This window comes from Poecile atricapillus, chromosome 20 (assembly GCF_030490865.1).
Source record: "Poecile atricapillus isolate bPoeAtr1 chromosome 20, bPoeAtr1.hap1, whole genome shotgun sequence".
NCBI lineage: Eukaryota > Metazoa > Chordata > Aves > Passeriformes > Paridae > Poecile > Poecile atricapillus.
This window is the reverse complement of record NC_081268.1, coordinates 1,687,815-1,709,338: the sequence shown is the minus strand read 5'-3', so window position 1 is coordinate 1,709,338 and position 21,524 is coordinate 1,687,815. Positions and strand designations below refer to the sequence as shown.

The 21,524-nt window shown below is 44.6% G+C and overlaps 1 protein-coding gene across 1 annotated transcript in view; it reads left to right on the top strand.

Moving 5' to 3' along the window:
• NEK6 (NIMA related kinase 6) overlaps window positions 1-21,524 on the top strand; it is a 46,106-nt gene that overhangs the window by 3,206 nt on the left and 21,376 nt on the right. The window contains exons 2-3 of the mRNA XM_058853442.1: window positions 13,580-13,701; window positions 20,869-21,009. Of these exons, the coding sequence (XP_058709425.1) occupies window positions 13,609-13,701; window positions 20,869-21,009 (234 nt within the window). The 5' untranslated portion in view covers window positions 13,580-13,608. The remainder of the gene's footprint in view (window positions 1-13,579; window positions 13,702-20,868; window positions 21,010-21,524) is intronic.

The following is a 21,524-nucleotide window of genomic DNA, read 5'->3' as shown; positions in this document are numbered from 1 at the left end:
AAAATAGTTTTTTCTGTTACCAATCACTGTTAAGCCGTGCTTATTGTGCTCACCCTTTGTAAAGCTCTCAGCACAAGCACACGCCAGTACTCAGCAAGGGCCCTGCTGCTTTCGGCTGGCAGCTCAGGGAGCTGGGAGATAAGAGCAGTTGATAAGAGCTGGTGGGAGCAGTGGGGAAGGGTCGGTGTGTCAGGGCACTCCTGAGTGCCTGGGCTCACCCCACACAGCAGCTGCCACCGGCCTGGAGGGTTCCCCATCCTGTGGCTGGCTCAGCTCACAGAGAATTGCTGTAAAACCAAGGAGCCAGAAGGAGTTTGATTAAGGAAAGGAGCTGAATGCTTTGCTCTGTGATTTGTGATCAAGTGTTGCTTTCCTGAGCTGTGTCCTTGCCTTTTCCCATGGTGGGACTGAGGGATCCAAGCCTGCTCTCAGGGACTGGGATGTGTGCTCTGGGAACAGGCTGGCTCTCCACCTGTGAATTCTGTGTTTCACTGCAGAGCTGTGTCTCTAAAGTTAAATGGGGGGAAATGTAGCATCCAGGATGTGAAAGAAGAGTTCAAAGTGTTCAAACTGAGAGGTGGTGTTGGCACAGTCAGTATTTTTCTTTTTGAAGAAAAAAAACCCCAGAAGCCAAAACATTTGCATACAAAATCTAGATTTAGGTCTGACTTAAAAGTCATAGTGCTTTTTGGAATTGCTGCAGTGTGTCTATATTATGTAGAAAACTAAACTGCATAAAATACCTCAAATATTATTTCTCACAGGTTTTGGGGGTGGTGAGGAGGTGTGTGTTTCTAAAGCCAGGCTGGGAGCTGCTGTCTTGAGTTGGCTGAAACGTGGGATGGGGGGAACTGAGGTTCTGAGTGTGTGACCAAGTGACAGTTCTAGAGCCTGGAAGTGAAGTTTTGCTGAAAACCAGAAACGGACAAGGAGTTTTTTTTAATAGTGGTTCAAATGCAGAAGCCTTTGGAGCTGTCAGATCTTTTTACAGGTAGATAACTGTTTTTTCTATCTTGGCATATTTTTTATATGCACCTTGAATTGAACAAAGATTATTTCAAGTTCTAACCTGTGCTAAGTATTTAAACATCTGGACTTGCTGTAAGCTCCATTGCTCTCCAGACATGAGAAGTCTCTTGGATTGTTCTTTAACATTTTAAAGTATTTCAGCAAAAAGCTGTATTTTCCATTCTATTAAAACAGTATATGTAACTTCCAGTGTTAAGTCTTGTGACATGACTTATATCATGGCATACCATAAATTGCAAATAATTTTAGTGTCAGTACAATTAAAGAAATTACATTTCTAAATTATTTACTTCAGCTTGGTGCTACTTTAAGTGTCTGCTATCAGAGATTCCAGGCAGTGAACAGCTGTCTGTCGCAGATGGGAGAGGAAAACAACCCTTCACTTCTTCCTTCTAAAAAGGTTTCCATATAAACCCCGTAGTAATGTAATACAACCTTTTAGTCAAATTTGAGTTTCCTGTTACACGTTTAAGTGAACCGACAGCAGACTCGTATCTATTTGAAACCAAGTGGTGTAAGTGAATGCGACCCTGGGAATTTTGTACTCCAAAGCATTCTTGAAACCTCACAGATGCTTGTTGAGCAGTCAGATGTATTATTTATTGCATCTTTAAAAAAAGGCCTTGCAGGTAGTTTAATGGCTTCTGTAGTCTGCTGTGTTTTGTGTTAAGATCAGGTGGTATTGTCTGTCCTGTGCTTGTACTGTGTTTCACCCAAGAAAATCAGATAGTTTAGAGACTATGAGCAAATACACATTTTTTGTACAGTCCAAATGTAACTAAGTTTGGAAAAGAGTAGGTTTAAGGTTGAGTGTTTTCTGCTGAGATCTCAAGATGGCAGAAATTGAGGTTTTGCACAGAACTGCATGAAGTTTGGTATTATAAATTGGATGTGCTAGTTTATTGTTCTATGAGCTAGTTCACCATGGCAATTATAAACTTATTAAAATAGTTATGACATGTCAGATCACAAAGTGCAAAAGGTGGTAAGATCATTCTCCTTAAATGACAAAGTTGTTGCTGTTGTTGGCGTCCAGCTGTCTCCTTTATGTTGATTTCCTTTCTGTCTTTCTTGTTATAACCCCTCTGGATTATTTACAGGCATTTTACAGTTCTAAGGCACTTCTTAAAGTTTTTGTGCTTATTTGTTTTGAGTAACTTTGGTCTCCAGTTCTGGACTCCAACCTTTGAATCGTGCTTCACGTGATGAATCAAAGTAGATGCCAGCCCATCCCCTGCCCTTGGACAGACCTCGGGCACCAGTCTGGACAGATCAATGCATTTGATTTAGGAAGGCAATTTATTTTGTTATTTTATCAAACCAACTGCTTTGGGCTGTAGTGTGAAGCAGTTCTCTCTGTGAAGTGTTGAGCTTTCCCTGTCAGGTGGTGCAGTGGTCCCTGCTCGCCTCAGCTCCCCAAGGCTTTATGTGGCTGCCCCTCTATGTGAGCTCATCTCAGTCCAAGGTGTAACAGGCTTTCTTCTGAGGTCAGGGGATGGATGGATTGTTCGTGTAACATCAGTTGGAAATGGTGCTGAAATGTTGATTTCCCAAGTGTGGAGATGCTGCTACTGCTGTTCCAGAGCCCCTTTTTGGAAGTGAGCCCTCTTGGCGGGCAGGGACTGCTCCTGATGCGCTGTTGCTGGTGGCAGGAGGATGTGTGGGGGTGTTTGAGCTCAAACCTCTCCCAAACCAGACTGGAGGAACCAAGGATGATCAACCTGAGTGTGGCAGTGCTGGAGAAAAGGGCAGAGATTCCCCTCTGAGCAGGGCACTAACATTTTGCACTGCACAGCTCTTTCCCAAACCAGGGGCTGTCAGTGTCCCCAGCAGCCAGGGCAGCACTGCCAGCAGACCTGAGGGACCTTCCAGGGGAGGCTGCAGTGTCTGGGTTCAGTGCATCCTCCCACCTTTCAGCCCAAGGACTCTCCAGGACTGGTTGTCCTGTCCCTTTGGGGGAGGCTGTTGCCATCCTGCTCCTCCACGCAGTGTCTCCAGATGAATCACGATCTCCTCACCACGTGGGTGGTATCGCAGAGACCAAAAACCGCGCTGATAAGGGCTGTGACCCCATCCCAGCTCAGCCTGCTGACAGAGCAGGTGTTGCTCCACACCCTGGGGAGGATTTGCAAGTCTTTCATTTTGCAGAGCTCAGTGACAGATCTTGTTCTCCAGTTCCTTTTGTCGTTGGGTCTTTGGGAAGCCCACTTGTGAGGTGAGCAGCGTTCACCAGGCTGGTAAAAACTCCCGGTGTGCATGGGGTGAGGTCCCTGCTGACAGGGAGTCACTGCTGGGTAGCTGAGGGTGCTGGGGCTGGCACAGCCTCAAGTGGTCCAGGATAACGTAAGTTCCAAGTTTTCCTCTTTTCTTTGAGCCAACTGTCCCCTTTGACTTGGGAGAGTAACTTTTTTCTTAACTTGGTGATTTTTAAACTGTGGAGCTGGAGAGGAAAATTGCTGCCTATGGTGCAATAATTGGGGAATGCTGACCTACAGGATAGATGGCAGCTTCAAAGTACATTCAATACAATCCTTTCAGGAATTTCAGTTGAAGTGTCTTGTCCTGTTCTTAACCTTGTGGACCCTTGTTGCTGCCATCCTGAAGGGACGTGGCTTTTCTCCTGGTTGGAACATTTTTTTTTTTCCTGCATAGGAATGTGAATGAATGTGAAGCCTCTCTTGTAGGGTTTGTGGTGGCCTCTGGTTCTTGGGGCGAATCTCTGTCATTGCAGTGAGGAGACAGGGAGGAAAGCTTGTAGGTATTTTAAGGTTTCTTCTCCCCAAGAGTAGGGTCTCAGGGTACATAGATATCAAACATAAACACAAAAATTTCTTCCTCATTCCTGGAGATTCTGCTTCATTCTTTTTGCTGCTGGTGCTTCATTAGCTCTTCTGTCAGAGCTGTAAAAAATGAGTCTAAAAAATATTAAACTGTAGCAAAAACCCCCAAGAAACATTTAAAATGTTTTAAAAATCCATGACTGTATTTTAAGGAAGCAAGTATGTCACAACTGAGTGTCTGTGTGCCACCCTTTATTCAACTGGGAAACCTAAGGAGTGACTCTCAGCTGTCACTGTACTAAGAAGCAGTGCTGCCTTTTGTGGAGTCTGTATATACTGAACTCAGGGCCATGGAGTAAATATTCTTGCTGTGTGTTCATAATCATTCTACTTAGAGTAAGCGCTTCTTGGGTGGGTATTACAAACCTGTTAATCTTTATGGTATTTATAGGGTAATTTTTAACTCTCTTGAGCTCTTTACTTCCTTGTGGGTCAATTACTCAATTTATAACATTATGTCAGGTGTAAGAACTTTACCATCCAAGTGTAAACAGTGTTGGGGATGGTTCTCTACCTGTGTTTGCACTTAGTTCTTTGTATATTAAGGTATGCAATAACTTATTCTGTGACTGACTTATAGGGATTACTTTTAGTCCTCCTGGTTTGCACTTTGAAGTAATGTCTTATTTTAGCTCTTCTGCTTCATCACTAATGCAGGAATAGGGACTGTTCTGCTTTTGCACTTGTTCTGCCACGTGGCTTCCAACTTCCCTGGTCAGCCATAGTTCCCTGGATTTTGCTGGACTTGAAAAATTTCTTTTGATGAGTAGTAGTGTGTTATTCACAGGTATTAATATGGTGTCAGCACTGGGGAGGTTGGGGAGGAAATGCAGGGTGGGCAGAACTCTTGTTTCCATGAGTAAGCTCATGGGTTTTAATAATCTGATACTACTGAGTTTATGCTTCAACACTGAAGCTTATTAGAGCAATAGAAAATTGTTACAGAGGGCAGAATACAGTGTGAGATGTGATTTGTCTCTTTTACAGAGCTTGCACATTTAGTTATAATTTTCTTGAAAGGTTAATTCCCAGCTTCTCTTCAGAACATTCTGTGCAGGCCTTTCTGTAGGGAAAAAAAAATTGGACCCAATTTAAATAGACAAGTCTTGTGAATCCTGAAAGAATTTGGGCATTTAGCCCAGGAAAGGGAGAGTTCTCTGCAAGAACTTCATTAACCCTGTCTGTCATCAAAATAAGTAATAAAAGTAGCTCTGCAGACATTATAAAGAACAGATCTTCTTTGTTTTACCCTATGGCCTTGATCTGCAAGGTACTGGTGAATGCATCTTGTTCTTGGAGGACAGCTGTGCCTGTGTGGATAGGGAGATGGAGATGTGCTGCATACAGGGACACAGAAGTGGGGATATGAACTAAAATGCTGCATTAATTTTTGGAAAACTTGTGCCATTGGTTCCAGATACTCAGGAATGTGGAGCAGAGCTGATTTTTATTTAGTAGCATTATTGATAATACAGTCTTACTTGGAGTGAGTTATTTTGGGGCAGAAAAAACACAAACTGTATTTCTAGCATAGCTATTTTTGTAAGTAGAGAAATATTTTTACGTGGAGAAGAATTTCTGCTCCCCTTTGACTGTTGCTTGCAGGATCCAGATGCTGTGAAAGCTCTTCCTGCAATGCCAACATCTGGCTGCCTGCACATTTTGGGTAGAGTTTTATGAGGTGGCTTTGAAGTTGCTTTTGGATTTGAATCACATGAATCTTTGGATTGGCTGGGCTGCACAATTCTCAGCATCATTTCCTTTTCCTTCTGATTATGGGAAATGTAAATACTTCAAGCTGTTGTTCTGATGTTTTGAAATTGGGGGAACATATCTCTATTTTCCTCCATTCCTTTTCCCTGGATTTGAGACATAACTTGAGTCTTTAATGGCCAACAGCACGGCTGTAGGGAGAAGCTGCATGGGCAGAGTTGGTTACAGCAGGTTTTGTGGATTTTGAGCCCATCTGACATGGGCTTGCTCTCATGCTTTGATCTGCCTTTCTCAAACATTTCTGAAATTACAGCAGTATTTCAGAAGTATTTTTGTGAGTTTGCTTAATACTTCTTGAGCGCTTGGAAGTGTTCTAATTAAAAGATATTTATAAGTGCTAAGTGGTGGTGTTTCCTATCACATATGTACAAAAAGATTTATAGAAAACTTTAAGATTCAAAGTTGTACGTTTGTTAAACTTTCTGAGGACAGGCAGGGCTGAATGGGTTCCACATTCAGGGTTCAGGCTGTAGCAGCAGAGCTGATTCAAACTTTGTTTTGTAGTTTGGATCTGAGTTCTGGTTTTGTCTTACTGGCTTAAGATGGTCTGCTCACTTGTGCTCCTGTGTGGGATGGGTGGTTACTAAGGCTGGGGAAGCAGTTTGTGTCTGGTAGAAGCTTATTTTAGAGGTTGGTTTAGATTGAGGGGTTTCCCCACAGCCTCAGAACAATCCATCTGCCCAAGTGCTTGAGTTTTGGCTCTTGGTGTTGACAAGGGCTCTTCAGATGTTTCTGGAGAGTGGAGCTGAATTTCAGCTGTCACTGTCACCTGGCTGGGGCGCAGTGAGCTCACTCCCTCCTGTGCCAGGAGCCAGCCTGGAACGGAGGTGGCACTGCTGGTACAGACAGTGTGTGTTCCGTGGCTCTGGGAGATGGGACTCGTTTCAGTTAGCATTTAATGATGTGAAAATGTCTGGCAGCTTCTGTGAACATTTATGTTATGAATATATTTCCAGCCTATATTTAATCTTCCCTTCATCAGAAATGAATGAATTCCAAGAAGGATAACAGAAGTGTTCTTAAATAATTTGGCTTCGTGATTGAAAGCTTTATTGCATTATAAATTAAAACGTGAGCATGTTGTTGCATGCTTGGTAAGCAATACACTAAAATTCCAGGTAGATTTGGTACGTGTTTATTTTTGACATGTGTTTCGTTAGCAGTGGTGGTGGCCTGAGAGATCTGGCTCTAATGGTTCCAAGGTGATAAAAATGAATACTGTGAATTTTCTGGAGGGCTCAAAATTGCAACTGTGAGAATATAAATTAGGGTTGGGTTGTTCCTTAATCTGAAACACCTAAGTGGAAACTGGATGGGGAAGAATGCAACCTGCTGTTGCTGTACAATGGTCACAGCATCACCTCTCTTCAGAGGAAGTATTTCCCTTTAAATGCTGCTGACTGCTATCCATCCTCAGTTTTGGATGTGAATATGTATTTGATGTTTACATCCTACACAAACATCACACATAAATATTTACATGTGGTGTTGTACTAGGAAATTGAGTGCAGTGAAAGAAGAGGTAGGAAAAGTCCAGTTAAGCTGGTGAAAAGGAACATTGACCTTAAAGTATAAATCACCAAGTGCTCTTGGCACTGATCCTGGAGTTGTTTAATAGGAGCCCTGTGAAACCATCCCTTGGATGGATCTGCAGAGTATCTGAAATGTGTCCAGAAGACTTAGATAATTACATTTTTTGGTGTAGGACCAAGTTCTAGGGAGCTGGTACTGCAACACAGGAGACAACCAACCAAACAAAACCCAACCCTTAAGTCAGTTAAAACTTTTAAAAAACTTAAAATTAGAAGTAAACTACCTGCCTACCTGGTGAGAGATGGACACTTGAAATGTTCTCTCAAAGTGTTGCATTAGCTCAAGTGGCATCCTCAAACACAGTGATCCTGACCTTGCTATTTTCAAGCCATTGTACTGGATTTTTCCCCAAATTAGAAGACAGTATATTGAGTTAAAATCTTGCTTGCTTGGAATGGGAATATGGACCTGAGCTGGGTGTAGGTAGTGATTTGAAACAGAGTGGGATGTTTCATACAGTTAATTATTGGCAGGAAGCATTTGTTTTATTGACATCCACAGAGAGATGACTCTGCACAGCTTTAAATAGTTGACTTAATGTCATTTTGCTTCTAGGTATGGAACAGTGAATTATGGTGTCTGTCACAGCATTTGTTTAATGAGTATCAGTTGTTGACATGGTATGAAAAAGCTCCAGGGCTTTTCAGCCATTTCACTAAAACATTCTCAGTTAGTGGATTTGGGGTCTTTGAGGAGCCCATCCCTTACTGGCTGTTGAAAATCTGGTTTGCACCAAGTCTTAACAGAAACCCATCTGCACCTGCTCTCAGGGTAAGTGCAGCTCTCTGAAATGTGAGGTGTTCTTCTCTTCAGTGGCCAATTTGTAACAAAGACTCTCATCCTTTCCAGGGAGTTATAAATTGCAGGTAACTCACACTGGGATGTTTGTGTGTGTGAATCTATAAATGCAGTTTCATTGTTATGCTAGGCCTGAAATTCAGAAACTCTTTTTGGGTGATTTACTGGACTGTTTAACAGTTTTTGCTTGAATTTCCTCAGTGCAGCCAGAACTGTTGGTGAGAGAGGCCCCAGTCCCTCTCAGAGCAGGGGTGGCCATGACCACCACCCTCCACAGGCAGCTCTTGCTGGGCAGATTTTAGTGAATCACATTCTCTAATTGTGCCCTTGCAGTGTTTTCTCCTCAAGCATTTCAGTGCTGTTCCTCATGTTGTTTCCTTTAACATTCATATTCATATTTTTTCAGTGTTGGCAGGTGTGTATTTCACATTAACATGAGGGGTTTTTTGGATGTTAGACTGCTATTTGCTTATGGTAATTTCCAGTCATCATAAGGTGACTGTTGAGAGAGATGAGCAGAGAGGAAAAAAATTGTCAGGCATTTACAGTAAATACTCTCTGCTTTTGGAAACGCTGTCAGAAGTTTAATTGTTAGGTTCAAGTAAGTTTGTCATGTGCCAGACAGAATCAGTCTGCTGTAATGAACGGGTTACGCACTTCACCAGCAAAAAGGGAGAGTGAGAAACCAAGGGATGCTCAGGATTTCCTGTCACCTTGCACTGCAGAAGGAACAGGGTAGGCTTTTTAACCTAGCCTGTAATTAGGTTTTGCATGGAAGCATGTATTACTGTGCTTGCTTTGCCAAAGCTCTTCAGTATGATGGATGAGATTTAAAGGTTGATCTGACTAAATTGCAATGAGAATACTAACGACAAAGATATTTCTGTTGTGAACTATTCCTACCAGACATCATAGCTGTGACAGAAATGGTGTAAAGTAATGGACAATAAAAGTCACTTGAAAATAATACTCTCCTAGGATTGGGCTGCCTTCCCCAGAGCACATACCTTGAACCACAGCGATAATGTAATCATAAGCCCAGATCATCATTTAAATATATAGGTAATCTCATAGAGTATCCTGGCAGATTTATTTTATGAGCAAGGAAGAGGAAGAATATTATTGGGCAGTGGAGAGGAAGAAAGTGGTGCTGATGTGGTTGTGTTTATTCTGTAAAAGAGTTTGCATTGCTGCAGCCTTTGGGGAGCCTGCAGTGAGCAGCGGCAGCCTGGCCCCCAGGGCATGGCATCGCTGCAATATCTGCAGGGTGTGCACTGCTGCACTTCAGTGCCCTGGGTGGTGAAAGATGGACATTTGTGCAGCAGGTTAAGTCACACACCTGACTGGTTTTAATCAACTTGTGGATTTCTGGAACCATACATGTGTTGCCGTTTTGTTTTGCTTTGTTTTAGTCAAGGTACCCAAACAGAGCTGCTTGGCTCCCCCCACAAGTCCCTGTGTGGAAGGGGGATAAGAGAGGCGTGCAGTAAGTGGGGGAAAGCAGGTTTGTATGTGTCACATATGTATGGTTTATCACTCAGTTATGTGTGTACAGTGTGTATGTGTGTGTGGGCTGGGCAGCAGCAGGGCTGAGCGCTGGGCACACGCAGCAGCTGGTGAGTCTTACAGGAAGGTGAAAAGTGCTGGTACAGAAAACAGTTGTAACACTGAACACAAGCTGCTGCTTTGCTGCCTGCTCGAGAGGTGCACGGTCCTGTCATGTTGATTATACATCTGGGAGCAAATAATTTGGCCTGCAGTTGAGTTGGAGGCATCCTGAGACACATGGTGATACCCGATCAGACTGGTCACAGCTGCTTCACCGAGGAGCACCCGGGGCACCGGGGCGGCTGGGACCGAATGCCAGGATGCTGATGAGGTTCTGCTCCTTAATGAGTGTCTCGTAACTAATGATCCTGGCCTTTGCTACCAAGTGCCCTGGGCTGTTCTGCCCTGAGAATCCCACCTGTCAGGTACCTGCAAGGTATCAAGGGTTTGATGGGGTTTTGTGTTTTGCTCTCTACTGATTAGGTGCAAGAGATGAAGTGTAAGGACACTCAGGTACCCAGAGAGGAATTTCAGGTGGGAATGGGCAGGGGAGCTGGACTGCACAAGAGGGTTTCTGTTTTCCCTATATTTGGAAAAACTCCAGGTTACCCTTGAGTTTCGCTGTGTGGAGTAATAACTGTGCAGCAGTAAGGTGACAGTAGTGTTGGAGAAGGAGCTGCTCATCCCATGTGGGTTGTGGTCATTTTTCCCATGATAGTCCTGTTTTTCCAGATGATCCTGTTCTTTTATTAATTTTTGGAAAGATTCATATGACGGTTCATACAATTTAAAGATGTTTTGATTTACAGTCATAGTCAAAACTCAGTGTAAAAATGTGTGATACTGCAGACCTTTGTAGGAAATTTGGAAGCAGGAGTAAAAGCAAAAGTGCAGAGTTAGAACAGTGTCAAGTGAAAATGGGCCAGTGTTAAGAGCATGCCTTTTCTGATGTAGCACAGTGCCTGTGTGTTGTTGGCTGCTATTTGAAGATCCTCTGTGAAGCCCCTTCCTGGGGATTCCCCTTCACTGTCCCTGTCCAGTGCCAAGGCCTGGAATAGCTGAGCTGGCAGCCTGGGGCAGGACACGCTGTCCCGAGGTGTCAGTGGCTCCGTGCTGCCATGTCAGCTCTGCTGGCTCTCTTTTCAAAGCTGCTATTTTGTTCTTACTCCTTCCTCTGCTTCCAGCTGTAGCACTTCAAACAAGCAGTGCCTGAGCGCAGATCCTGCCCCTGCTTGTGGCAGCTCTCCTGGGCTGTGAACTCCCCTGCAGCTCCCTCCCAGCAAGGGACTGTCCTTGAGTTTCCTTCTGGAGCCGGGGAGTGCCGGTTCCGCTGGGAATGCCCAGCCTGGTCGGATCATTCAGGTTCCCGTGTTCAGCAGTGGATCCCTTCCCTGGGTTTGAAGTCCTTTTGAAGGCAGGACACCTGGGATGCCTGGCTGGGTCAGTGTCAGGCTGCAGAAACCTCAGTGGCACTGCCTGGATGTGTCTCCCTGCTGGGGCTGGGAATGTGGCATCTCCTGGTTCCTGTGGAGCTCGGGGCTGAGCAGCCAGGTGCTGGAACCAGGGTTTGCTCTGTGCGTGTGGACTTGGAAGAGAGAGAACATGTGGCTTTCTCTTCAAGTAAACAGCCTTTCTCCAAATCTTGAGTAATAAAATAATTAAGATAGTTCCAGCAGTATAACATAAGGTAGGGATTTCATAGGGTACTTAAATGTCAGTATTGAGACAATTTTATCTAAGTATTTTCACCTGGTTACTAGTAAACCTACAGAAGCTTGAGACTGAAAAGGTCTTAAAATCAAACTTCTTCATTCTAACAGTGATTCCCCTTCCCCCACTGGATTTTCATGGTACTGACTTGAAAAACTGTTTTTATTGAGAGCAACCCATGTGTTCACCTGTTTAATGTAGAGGGAACTGCAGCTCTTTTGTCCAGTGACTGTCAGAGTGAAAGTTCATTTGCTTGAGAGACGAGAAGAGCATCTCTCTGCTTTCCCCCTGTGTTATGGTAGCTGGTGTTGGGAAAGTTCTGCCAGAGCTAAGGGTTTATTTCACAGACAACTGTTAAAAGAATTGAGCACTACTTGCTGCAGAAATTCTTCTGCATCATATTTTCTCCCCCACTCCCACAAATATTTAAAATACCTTTGTATTTTAAATTAAGACTTAGTCATTGCCCAAGTGCCAGGCACACACTATTAATACACTAATGAGGTCAGGTTGTGTTCTTTCACTGAGTGAATTGTTGCCAAAACTCTTGAAATAAGTTTCAGCAAATACTTGTGTTGGCCACTAAATCTTCCCGTGTCACCATTAGGCTTCAGTCAGTGCCAAGGACAGGAATGGTGCACTCAGAATGCCAGGGTGTGGGTAGGGGATAACCAGCACCTGTGTATGGCCCTTGGTGGGCCAGGGGTGTGGGTGTATTTACTGTGGCTGTTCTGTAAATGCTGTGACTGGATTTTGGGGCTTGGCCCCAGAGCTGGTGTGGAGCAGGGAGTGCTGTGATCCAGTGCTGGTTCCCTGAGCAGCTGGTAGAATTACCAGAGTTTGTCCCCAAGTCAGGCTTGAACACAAATAGCTCAGGTATGTGTTTTGTTTCCTAGAAGGGCTGGAAAATCCAGGTGTGTTCAGTCTCTTCTTTCTCTGCAGGTACAGGAGGACATGTCCCACAGCTGCCCTGTCACTGCTGGGGACACCTCTTTTGGGCAACTCTTTACAACATGTTCTGGTACCATTTTGGAAGGGGAGCAGGCTCTCATTTCTGATTGCTGTGTTGGGCTGGCCAACAAAGGAATAAATTTATGGAGTTTTTCTTTGTCTGTTGTTCCTACAACGCTTCAATCTCATCTAATCCATTATGATTTGTAGCTCCTGCTTTCCTGTGTTTTGCCAGTCTGCATAAAAACTTGTAATTTGGGGGTGGGGAAAAAAGATCATGGGTATATCTATGACCAAAGAAAGTGGCAACAGTCTGGAGGGACTTTCTGTCACTTTTGTTTTACAAATGGAGATGGGCAGAGCTTTCTGGATGTCCCCTACGTGACTGGGGACCACAGTCCTTGGGGAAGTGGCAGTAGCTAGTGTTAGAGGTGACAAAAGCAGTGTCTTTAGTAGGTAACAAACCACTGACCCAGTAAACCCATTTTGGGCTCTTTTGTGTTTTGTGAAACAATTCCAGCAATATTGGTGATGCTGGTGGTTTTCCTGGGCACTCCTCGCAGGTGGGGGGCTCTGAGCTGCCCTGGGCCCTTTGAGCACTGGCTCTGGTGGCAGGCCGAGCTTGGACAGAGCCGTGTCCGGGCAGTGTCCGTGCAGTGTCCGTGCAGTGTCCGGGCAGTGTCCGAGCAGTGTCCGAGCCGTGTCCTGGCCGTGTCCGAGCAGTGTCCGGGCTGTGTCCGAGCAGTGTCCGGGCAGTGTCCAGGCTGTGTCCGGGCAGTGTCCAGGCAGTGTCTGGGCTGTGTCCGAGCCGTGTCCTGGCCGTGTCCGAGCAGTGTCCGGGCTGTGTCCGAGCAGTGTCCGGGCAGTGTCCAGGCTGTGTCCGAGCAGTGTCCGGGCTGTGTCCGAGCAGTGTCCGGGCTGTGTCCGGGCAGTGTCCGGGCAGTGTCCGAGCAGTGTCCAGGCTGTGTCCGGGCAGTGTCCGGGCAGTGTCCGAGCAGTGTCCGTGCAGTGTCTGGGCTGTGTCCGAGCCGTGTCCGAGCTGTGTCCTGGCCGTGTCCGAGCTGTGTCCGGGCCGTGTCCTGGCAGTGTCCGAGCCGTGTCCAGGCCGTGTCCTGGCCGTGTCCTGGCCGTGTCCTGGCCGTGTCCGAGCCGTGTCCCAGCCGTGTCCTGGCCATGTCTGAGCTGTGTCCTGGCCGTGTCCTGGCCGTGTCCTGGCCATCTCCTGGCCGTGTCCTGGCCGCTCGGAGAAGGGAGCGCTCGTCTCCTGTTGCAGCCGCTCGTGGGCCCTGGCAGAGGCACCAAGACTCCAATGTCTCCCCTTTGTTTTGCCCCAGCAGAACGGAGAGGCAGAGTTTGGTATGATACCATGGAAGGGCAGCACAACCATCCTCATCATCTCGGGGACCAGAACAACCCTCTGTGCAAGCTGCCGGGGCAGGAATTCCAGCATGATCCTCAGGTAAGTGCCCCTCTCTCTGATCCCTGTCCCTCTGTCTTTTCTTACCTTCATTCTATAAAGATCTCCTGATTTCTTAGCATTTAGCTGCCTTTTCCCCCCTCCTTTTGTATTTAGTGCAGTTATAGCAGTTTTAGGGAATGTCCAGTTTGGGATTCTGCCAGCCAGCCAGAGTTTCCTGAACCCTCTTTTTGATTATAATAAGAGAAAAAGGAAATAGTTGGAATTTTGCTTAATGCAAGTGTTTTTAAATCATCTCATGAAAACATACTGAGTTGGCTTTCTCTTGTCTTTGATTCTTTGAAGAAAGGAAAAGTAGATGATTGTATAAGTGAATAAATGTATTTTATCTCCTTTTATAGTTTCATAGTAAATGCTGAAGAAGTAATTACCAAATAAAAGAAAAAGCTCATTCTACATGGAACTGTAGTTTCCATGTGAGTCTCCAGAACTCATTCTGCAATGTATTTTGTCCATACTGCAATAAAATTTCACTGCAGCAGCTTCTCTCTCTTCCTGCCTTTCTGCAGAAGGGAGTTAAAGCCAGGATTTGCCCACAGTCTGTGGATTTTGTGAATTCTGGCTGCTTGACTTTTCAGCCTGTTTTCTGTTGATCACAGCAATTCAGTTTTGCCCCGATGTTATTTTAAGGAACAAAACAAAAGCTTGGTGGAAAGCTGTCAGAAGGAAGAGAATTGTGCCTGTGACCACGGGGCTGATCCTTTGCTGCTCCCACCGTGCAGCCCAGGGGGGATCCGGGGTCCGGGAGCAGGAGCTGTCCTTGGGAAAGCTCCGGCAGTGCCCAGCACAGGCTCTGCTCTGGGGGACTTTCTGTACTCAGAATGCACTGCTGGGAAAGTACTGTGGTGTGGAGCAAAGCCCCCTCTCCTAATGTAGCAATTTGTCATATTAAGTCATTTAATAATAATTGAATCCCCTTGATTAATCTCCTAGAATTAGCCAGTTGCATTTTGAGCAATTAGGGTTAATTACTGCCTCATTTGGCAGGATAGTGCCCCTGTAATTATTTCATGAACAAGATTAGGAAGTGTTCCTGTGCAGCAGATACATTCATGGCATCTTGGAGCACATGTTAGAATTTGTAATGACATAGTTAAGTGTAATTAGTAGCTAATAATCTGTGTTCTGCTGTGATGCTGATGCTGAGTGGGCTCATTTTGCTGTATGGTCATTGTTCAGTGAAACCTCCCCTCAACTCTGGTAATACCCAAGTTCTGTTAATGGAGGGCTCTAGTAAACTGTTCTGAGAATGATCTAATTTGGAATTAGAATTGCAGGAAGGCTTCCTTTGGTTTTGCTGTCAAAATAACGTAAAAAGACCTGAATAACAAAAATATGCAGTCTACCAAGGAACTGGAAAAATGCATATTAAAAAGGTAGTGTTTAAAAGCCTTACATTGGTGGCATGATAGAGTTGCTGATGACATGTTTGTGGTTTTCCATTTTTCAGGAATATATTTATGTATAATTTTTTAAAGCTCTGGTCCTTTTTACTTGGAAGAACCTGAAATTACATCCTTCCTTTCTTCTGAAAATCTGAATAATGCAGACATGCTGTGTAACAGTTTGTGGAAGGGAAGGAGGACCAAGCTGGTCTTATGAGAAATGCCATTAATGGCAGAGATTAAAAACTTAAACAGAAAACCCCAGAACATGAGTTCTTAGAGGCTTGCATGAGGAGGGAGCTTTGTATGGGATGGCCTTCCCTTCCTTCCAGCCCTCTCAGTACAAACTCCTGTGCCAGCCCCCAAAAGACCAGCAACAACATTCTCCTCTCTCAGAAGCTTCTCCTATAATTATGCTGCTTCCTAAAGCTTCTTTTTTAGTCAGTTCTGACAGAGGTGTTGTGTCTGCTTTATAACTCACCGGTACAGAATATGAGTAAGCGTGTCAAGCTTTTCTTTCTGTCTTTAACTGCTGTAGTTTAGTTAATAAGATGAAATCTTTTGAGTAATGCTGGATACTTAGAAGTTATCTGTAATACCAAAAAAATGTTAAATGTCCAACAAAATCACAGTTTGGGCTTTTGGCTCTCATACCTGCCCAGAAATACCCCAAGGAAGTTCATCAGCAAGAGGGAGAACATTTTGTAGTAATGTTTCAGAGTGAAGGTGTTAATTATTTAAGTCTCCAGATTACTTAGTGTTTATAGCAGTAAGCAATAAAAATTATTTAGGAGTAAATCAGTGGTATAAAAATATAGAGTTGTAATTTTTCACTTAGTTTTTGTACTAAATAAATACAATAACTCACTTTTAAATAACTCTTTTATATACTCACATCTTAGCAGCAGAGCTGTTAAGAGATTTTTTCTATGGTAATTCTAATTTATTTTTGAACATCACCTTGTCCTACTGTTTCCAAGCTGTTTTTTCTCTCTTCCCTCATCATGTTGTAGTACAAATGTCTAGATAGGCACAGAATATCTGGATATCAGGATAGATCCCAATTGTGCTGACTGGGATGCTGAAACTTTGAAACTTAAGCCAAGTTCTTCAGCAAACTTTAAATTTCAGGTAATAGGTCAGGTGAAGGATATTTTATGACTGTGTAGTCTAATTCTGAAGCTCAAATTGAAAAACCTGATGTATTCTTCAATAATTACTTGGCTACCTGTTTGAAGGATAATCCATATTTTAAAAGTTTCCTCATCTCTTGCAAGCTTAGAAGTTCCTTCTTTAATCAGTCTGTTCTAATGTGTTCTCATAAATTCACACTGGAATTTCAGCCTCAAAGTATGCAAAATTCTTTTCAGGTAGGCATTATTGAATGGAGGCAGGTGTATAATTTTGGACATACTAAAAGGGTTTGAAATACTGATGTTGATAGTAAATCATTGCTTATAATGCGTGCTTGTTCTGCAGGAGGGGCTGGAGCTCCCCCAGTACCACTGCAGATGTCTTTTAAAGGTGAAATTAGTTACAGTAAATGTCACTCAGATGAAGTATGCACTTTAGAAGCAAGGAAACCATTCCTTTAAAATTAATGATGCATTGCAAATATCAGAAAAAAACCTTATATCCAGCGTAAAGATAATTAAAATTCAGGTCAGAAGTGTATGACTTAGTCGGGCTAAATTTTTTAATGAGATTTCAGAAAATTAATTGGGCGAGTATGTTTTTACTCTTCTAAAGAATATTTCATTTCATGGCTCTACAGGAAAGATGCTTTTATTGGCATCTGAAGATTGTACTGTCTGACTTTCTAACCATTGGTTAACTAATCTTAACAGTTTTTAGGTTGATTACAAATACTCTAAATGCCTGCAGCCCTTTGTGCAGGGCTGACTGGTGCCTGTTTTCCACATGCCAATCAGCACTGAAACAACTGACTTTATTATTAATTAACATTAGCACTCTGGGTTTCCGTATTGTGCAATTAGCAGTGAACATTCCCCTTTCTCAGCCCATTCAGGCCTGGATTCCCCCTGGGGGAGCAGAGGACAGGCCTGGCTCTGCAGTGGGGCCGGATTTATGATATTTTTGTTTTCATTCTCAGGGTGCTCCCTGGCCCAAAACAAGAGCTTAGAGATGCAGGCAGAGCTGTTCCCCCAGTTCTCTCAGGGCTGTTCAGGTTTTCCCTGGACAAAGAGGTAAATTTGGTAGATTGGCCAAACACAAATTGTTCTGGAGGTTAAGAAAAAACTTTTCTTCCCCATCCCAGAACACAAATTCTGAACAACTACTCATTAAGAAAAATAAAATACAACAAATGTGTTCAGGGTGTGTGGGTGTCCTCCCTGCCTGTCCTTAGAGCAGGATGTGGAGGGAGCTGTGGAATCTCCAATTGCTCAGTTGGGGATTTGTGTTCCTGCCTGCCCAGGTGCCTCTGGTGGCTCTGCCACAGACAGCCCCCAGCATGGAGGATTGTTAATTACAAACTACATCCAAGGAGCAAATCTGTAGCAAGGAACTTTCCTAATCCTGCCTTCCCCCGTGTTTGGGTTCCTTTATAGTCTGGGATGTGGAGATTCCCAGGAATCCTTGCCTGAATCTGTTCGGGTGTGTACAAGATAACTGAAGCTTTTATTTCATTGGGGATTTTTTAATGTTTTGAAACCTTACTAATTCTGTTCTGCAGACAGTCTTGTAACACCTCAAAATTCAATGTTAAAAATCCCTGGCAAAATTTTCCCTGAAGTTCTGTGGCAAGGGCTGCCGTTGGCTGCTTTTGCCAGCTTTGGAATTTGTGCTCTGGTACCAGTGGTTCCATCTGACAGAGCACGTGTGCCAGAGGAGATGTCCAGAAGAGCTTGTTCTTGGAATAATCTCTGCATTTCTTCTTAAATATGAATGGGTTTTCTATTTGCATGAGGAATTCTTTGACTTTAATCTTTGGCGCTATTTTTTTTCATGGAGTTGGAGAAGAATGAGACTTCCTTGTGTGCATGAAGAGAACAGCCTTTGTCTCAAAACAAGTTCTCCCCACACTGTGCCCTTCCTACAGCTGTTCTGGGAACAGAAATGTGCAAACAGCCCAGTTTTCATAGTGTCCAGTGGCTGGGGTTCTTTTTGCTTGGTTGGGTTTTTTTCCTCCCCTTTTCTTCTTTTTATTTATTTATTTTTTTTTAATTCAAGCTCCATTGACTCTTAATCTGTAGTGGCAGGGACTTGATTTTACTGCACTTATGGAAACCTGAGCCTAAATATGTCCTAAAAATGAGAAAATGTATTTTTAATGAACAAGTTCAAAGATGCTGGTGGTGTCCTACCTCACACAATTTATAGCTGTACATGAAAACTCTGAGGTTAGCAGAAATAAAGATCACGAGTTGTTTGAATGAATAGGGATTGGTTCTTTGCCAGCTTCCTGAAAAATGGTGGTGGTTAATTGTGGAAGGACTTGAAAACAGCCGAGTGCCCCGTGTCAAAAGTGATGAAATAAGTGAAATGTGTGTAAGGCCAGACTAGAGGGGTGTTACTCTGAGGAGGAAGGCGTTCCTCAGGTGTTCTGTGTGTCCTTGTAGGGGACTCTGCTGAGTGTCCTGCTTATGTTAAGGGAAGGTTAAGTTTAAACATCAGGAAAAGTGGCCTGTGATCAGTAGGGAACTTTCTGGTACCGTTTGGGCTCACCTGAGGATTATTCCTGGTTTGTTTTGTAATCAAACATCTCCTGCCCTCTCTGAAAGCTCCGTTACTTTAATTAGGTCTGATGGCTTGTGCTAGCCCATGCAAATCTAGGTCATTGCATATGTAAATGTGCAGCTGCAGTCCTGGCGGTGCCAGAACACATCAGCAGAGGTGTCCAGGCATGGGCAGCATCACCCCCAGCATCAGCAGGGGCTGGGACATATTCCCCTCGCTTTTGGCTAACATTTATTTATGTTTTCAAGTTCAGAAGTTGGTAAATATTTCTGGGCATGTGCTTGAAATATTAATTTACACTTAAGCATTTTTGGTGTGAACACATTAGGAAAGGCAAGTGGAAATTGTCCTTGATTTCAGTGTCGATTTCTTTCTGAAAAAAAAAAGTTTTGTAGTATTTACCTCATAAAATGTTGTTAGAAGTGCTGCTTCTATTGTGAACGGTGACTCCAAGTTAGAAAAGATTTTGCTCAGACTTTCTTGCTGCTCAAGAACAGCTAAGGAGGCACATGGGCACGGTGAATGAAATGCTGTGATTCCTTTCTATTTTCAAATGAGGAAAAAGTGCTTTGTAGGTTTATGTGCTGACACCTTTGTTTTGCCTGGGGAGAGTGGTTTGTCTGTACAGGTCAAGGAACTCTCTTCGCAGCTCGCGTGTAAAGCAGCTGGGAAGCAGCGATGTTCCTGGTGGGAACTGGGCAAATGGGACAAATCCTGTGTGCAGACTGTTGCTGGCTTTGTCAGGCAAACAGTGCAGGGCACTGGTGTTTGCTCCACTGTCTGGGATGAGCTGAGTGTTCCCATCCACTGGGATGGGTATTGAGCAGTGGTTCTGTTTATCAGACCCCTGCAAAGAGAGGTTGCAAGCAGTTTGAACAGAGGAGGCTGCAGGGGCTGATTAATTGGAATATTTGTTTGTCTGCTTTCATCCTGTGTTGCCTTACTCTGGTGATAATTTACTAACTTAGAGAGGAATGTATGTAAACAGTAAAGCAAAGCAATTGCAGCCTTCTGCCTTTATCTGGTGACTGTAGGATGACTGTTCCCTCGTCACTGAGAGGATGCTCCCAGTTTATTCCATAGTGTCCACTGCCAAACTTGGAGAAGTGAATCCTGAGACTTTAACTTTGGTTTGGCTTTTGTTCCCTCTGTGAATGCAGCATAATTCCAAGCACAGCACGAGCACTGAGAGCTGACCCAAACTTTGATTGCAGTTAATAGCTGGTGACTTGTTTGAGCATAGGGGAGACCGGAGTGTGCTTAAAGGGAGCCATGCCCTGAACTGCTTGAAGGAAGCATGGGGAGGAATTCCCTTCCTCTTTCTGTGGGACTTGATTCAGAAATAGCTGCAGGTCCCGATGCTGGCTGAAAGCTTTCCCCATGCCAAGTGTCAGTCCCAGCCCCCTCTGTGCGTTAGGAGCTGGCAGTGCAATGGGTGCTCCTTGCACCGCGCAGTGCTCCGGCCCCCGGCCATGGCTCATCCTGGGAAACCCTTCCCCACCCCAGCTCTGCCAGCTGGGAACTTCTCCTTTTGTGGGTTTTTGTGCAAACTCTGAAACAGCTCAAGATGCTGAAACTCGAAAATGTTCTACTTGGCACATGTGCTAACTTTGAGTAATTAATTTTCATAATTTCTTTTTTAAACATTGTTTGGCAGCCGTGCTAATTACAGAGGAGAGCAGGAGGGCTCTTGGGAGCAGTCGCAGTCCTTGGAGGCCGTGCTCCTCGTTGGGCTGTGTCTCCCTGCCTGGCTGGATGTTTACCTGGGCTGCAGCATCCGCATCTCCCAGGCGACACGGGCAGGCAGGGCTGAGGAGAGGCTGTGCAGCGAGGGAGAGTGGTTTGGGATTAATTAGTTACTTACACGGAAGGCGAGACTTTAATTCCCTTTCTAAAGAAGCCATTTGGCTTCCTCCAGCCTGTGTTACTGCTCCATCTGTGAGGAGTGAATGTGTTTGTGGTGGGGCTGCTCTCCATCCCGCTCAGCCCAGGTTGCAGCCTTGGCCACGAGAGCAGGAGGGGCCGCGTGGCTCGTTCAGCTCCCTGACTGCCTTTCCTTTGACAGAGACATTTAACGTCGTACCCGTATCGCTGCACCTTGGCAGATTTTCAGATCGAGAAGAAGATCGGACGCGGCCAGTTCAGCGAAGTTTACAAAGCAACTTGTCTTCTGGACAGGAAACCCGTGGCACTGAAGAAAGTGCAGGTGAGATTCTGGTGGCGCGGGGATGTTTCAAGGCCTGCCGGGGGATCCAGAGGCAGAAAACTCTGCCCTGCAGGGCCTTCATCCCCCATCACCCCACGGGGGCTCCCTGTATCCACATCAGGATTACACAGCTCTGGTGCCCTTTCGTATTTATGCTGAATTTCCCCTCTTGCCTCGTGGAAAGGGTTCACCAAATTGTTGTTCCATTTGTGAAGCAGCGAGGCCCCGTGGCGGTGCCGGTGCCATGAGGAGCTGCTGTCCCAGCACAGCTGAACCACAGGAACGTGGAAGGAAAAGAGGCTGGAGCCTGCTGGTGGAGTTGGAGAAAATTTGTGAAAACTTGGATGTCAGAAGTGTAGATTTTTTAAACTTGGATGAAGTGCTGGGCAGTATTCAGAACAGCATTTTGTTTGACAAAATTTTCCCTTAATCCTTCAACAGATCCTCCAAACTCTCATTTCCAGTGACTTAGTGATCATTGCACAATGAATACTAATGCTCAGAGTTATTGTTAA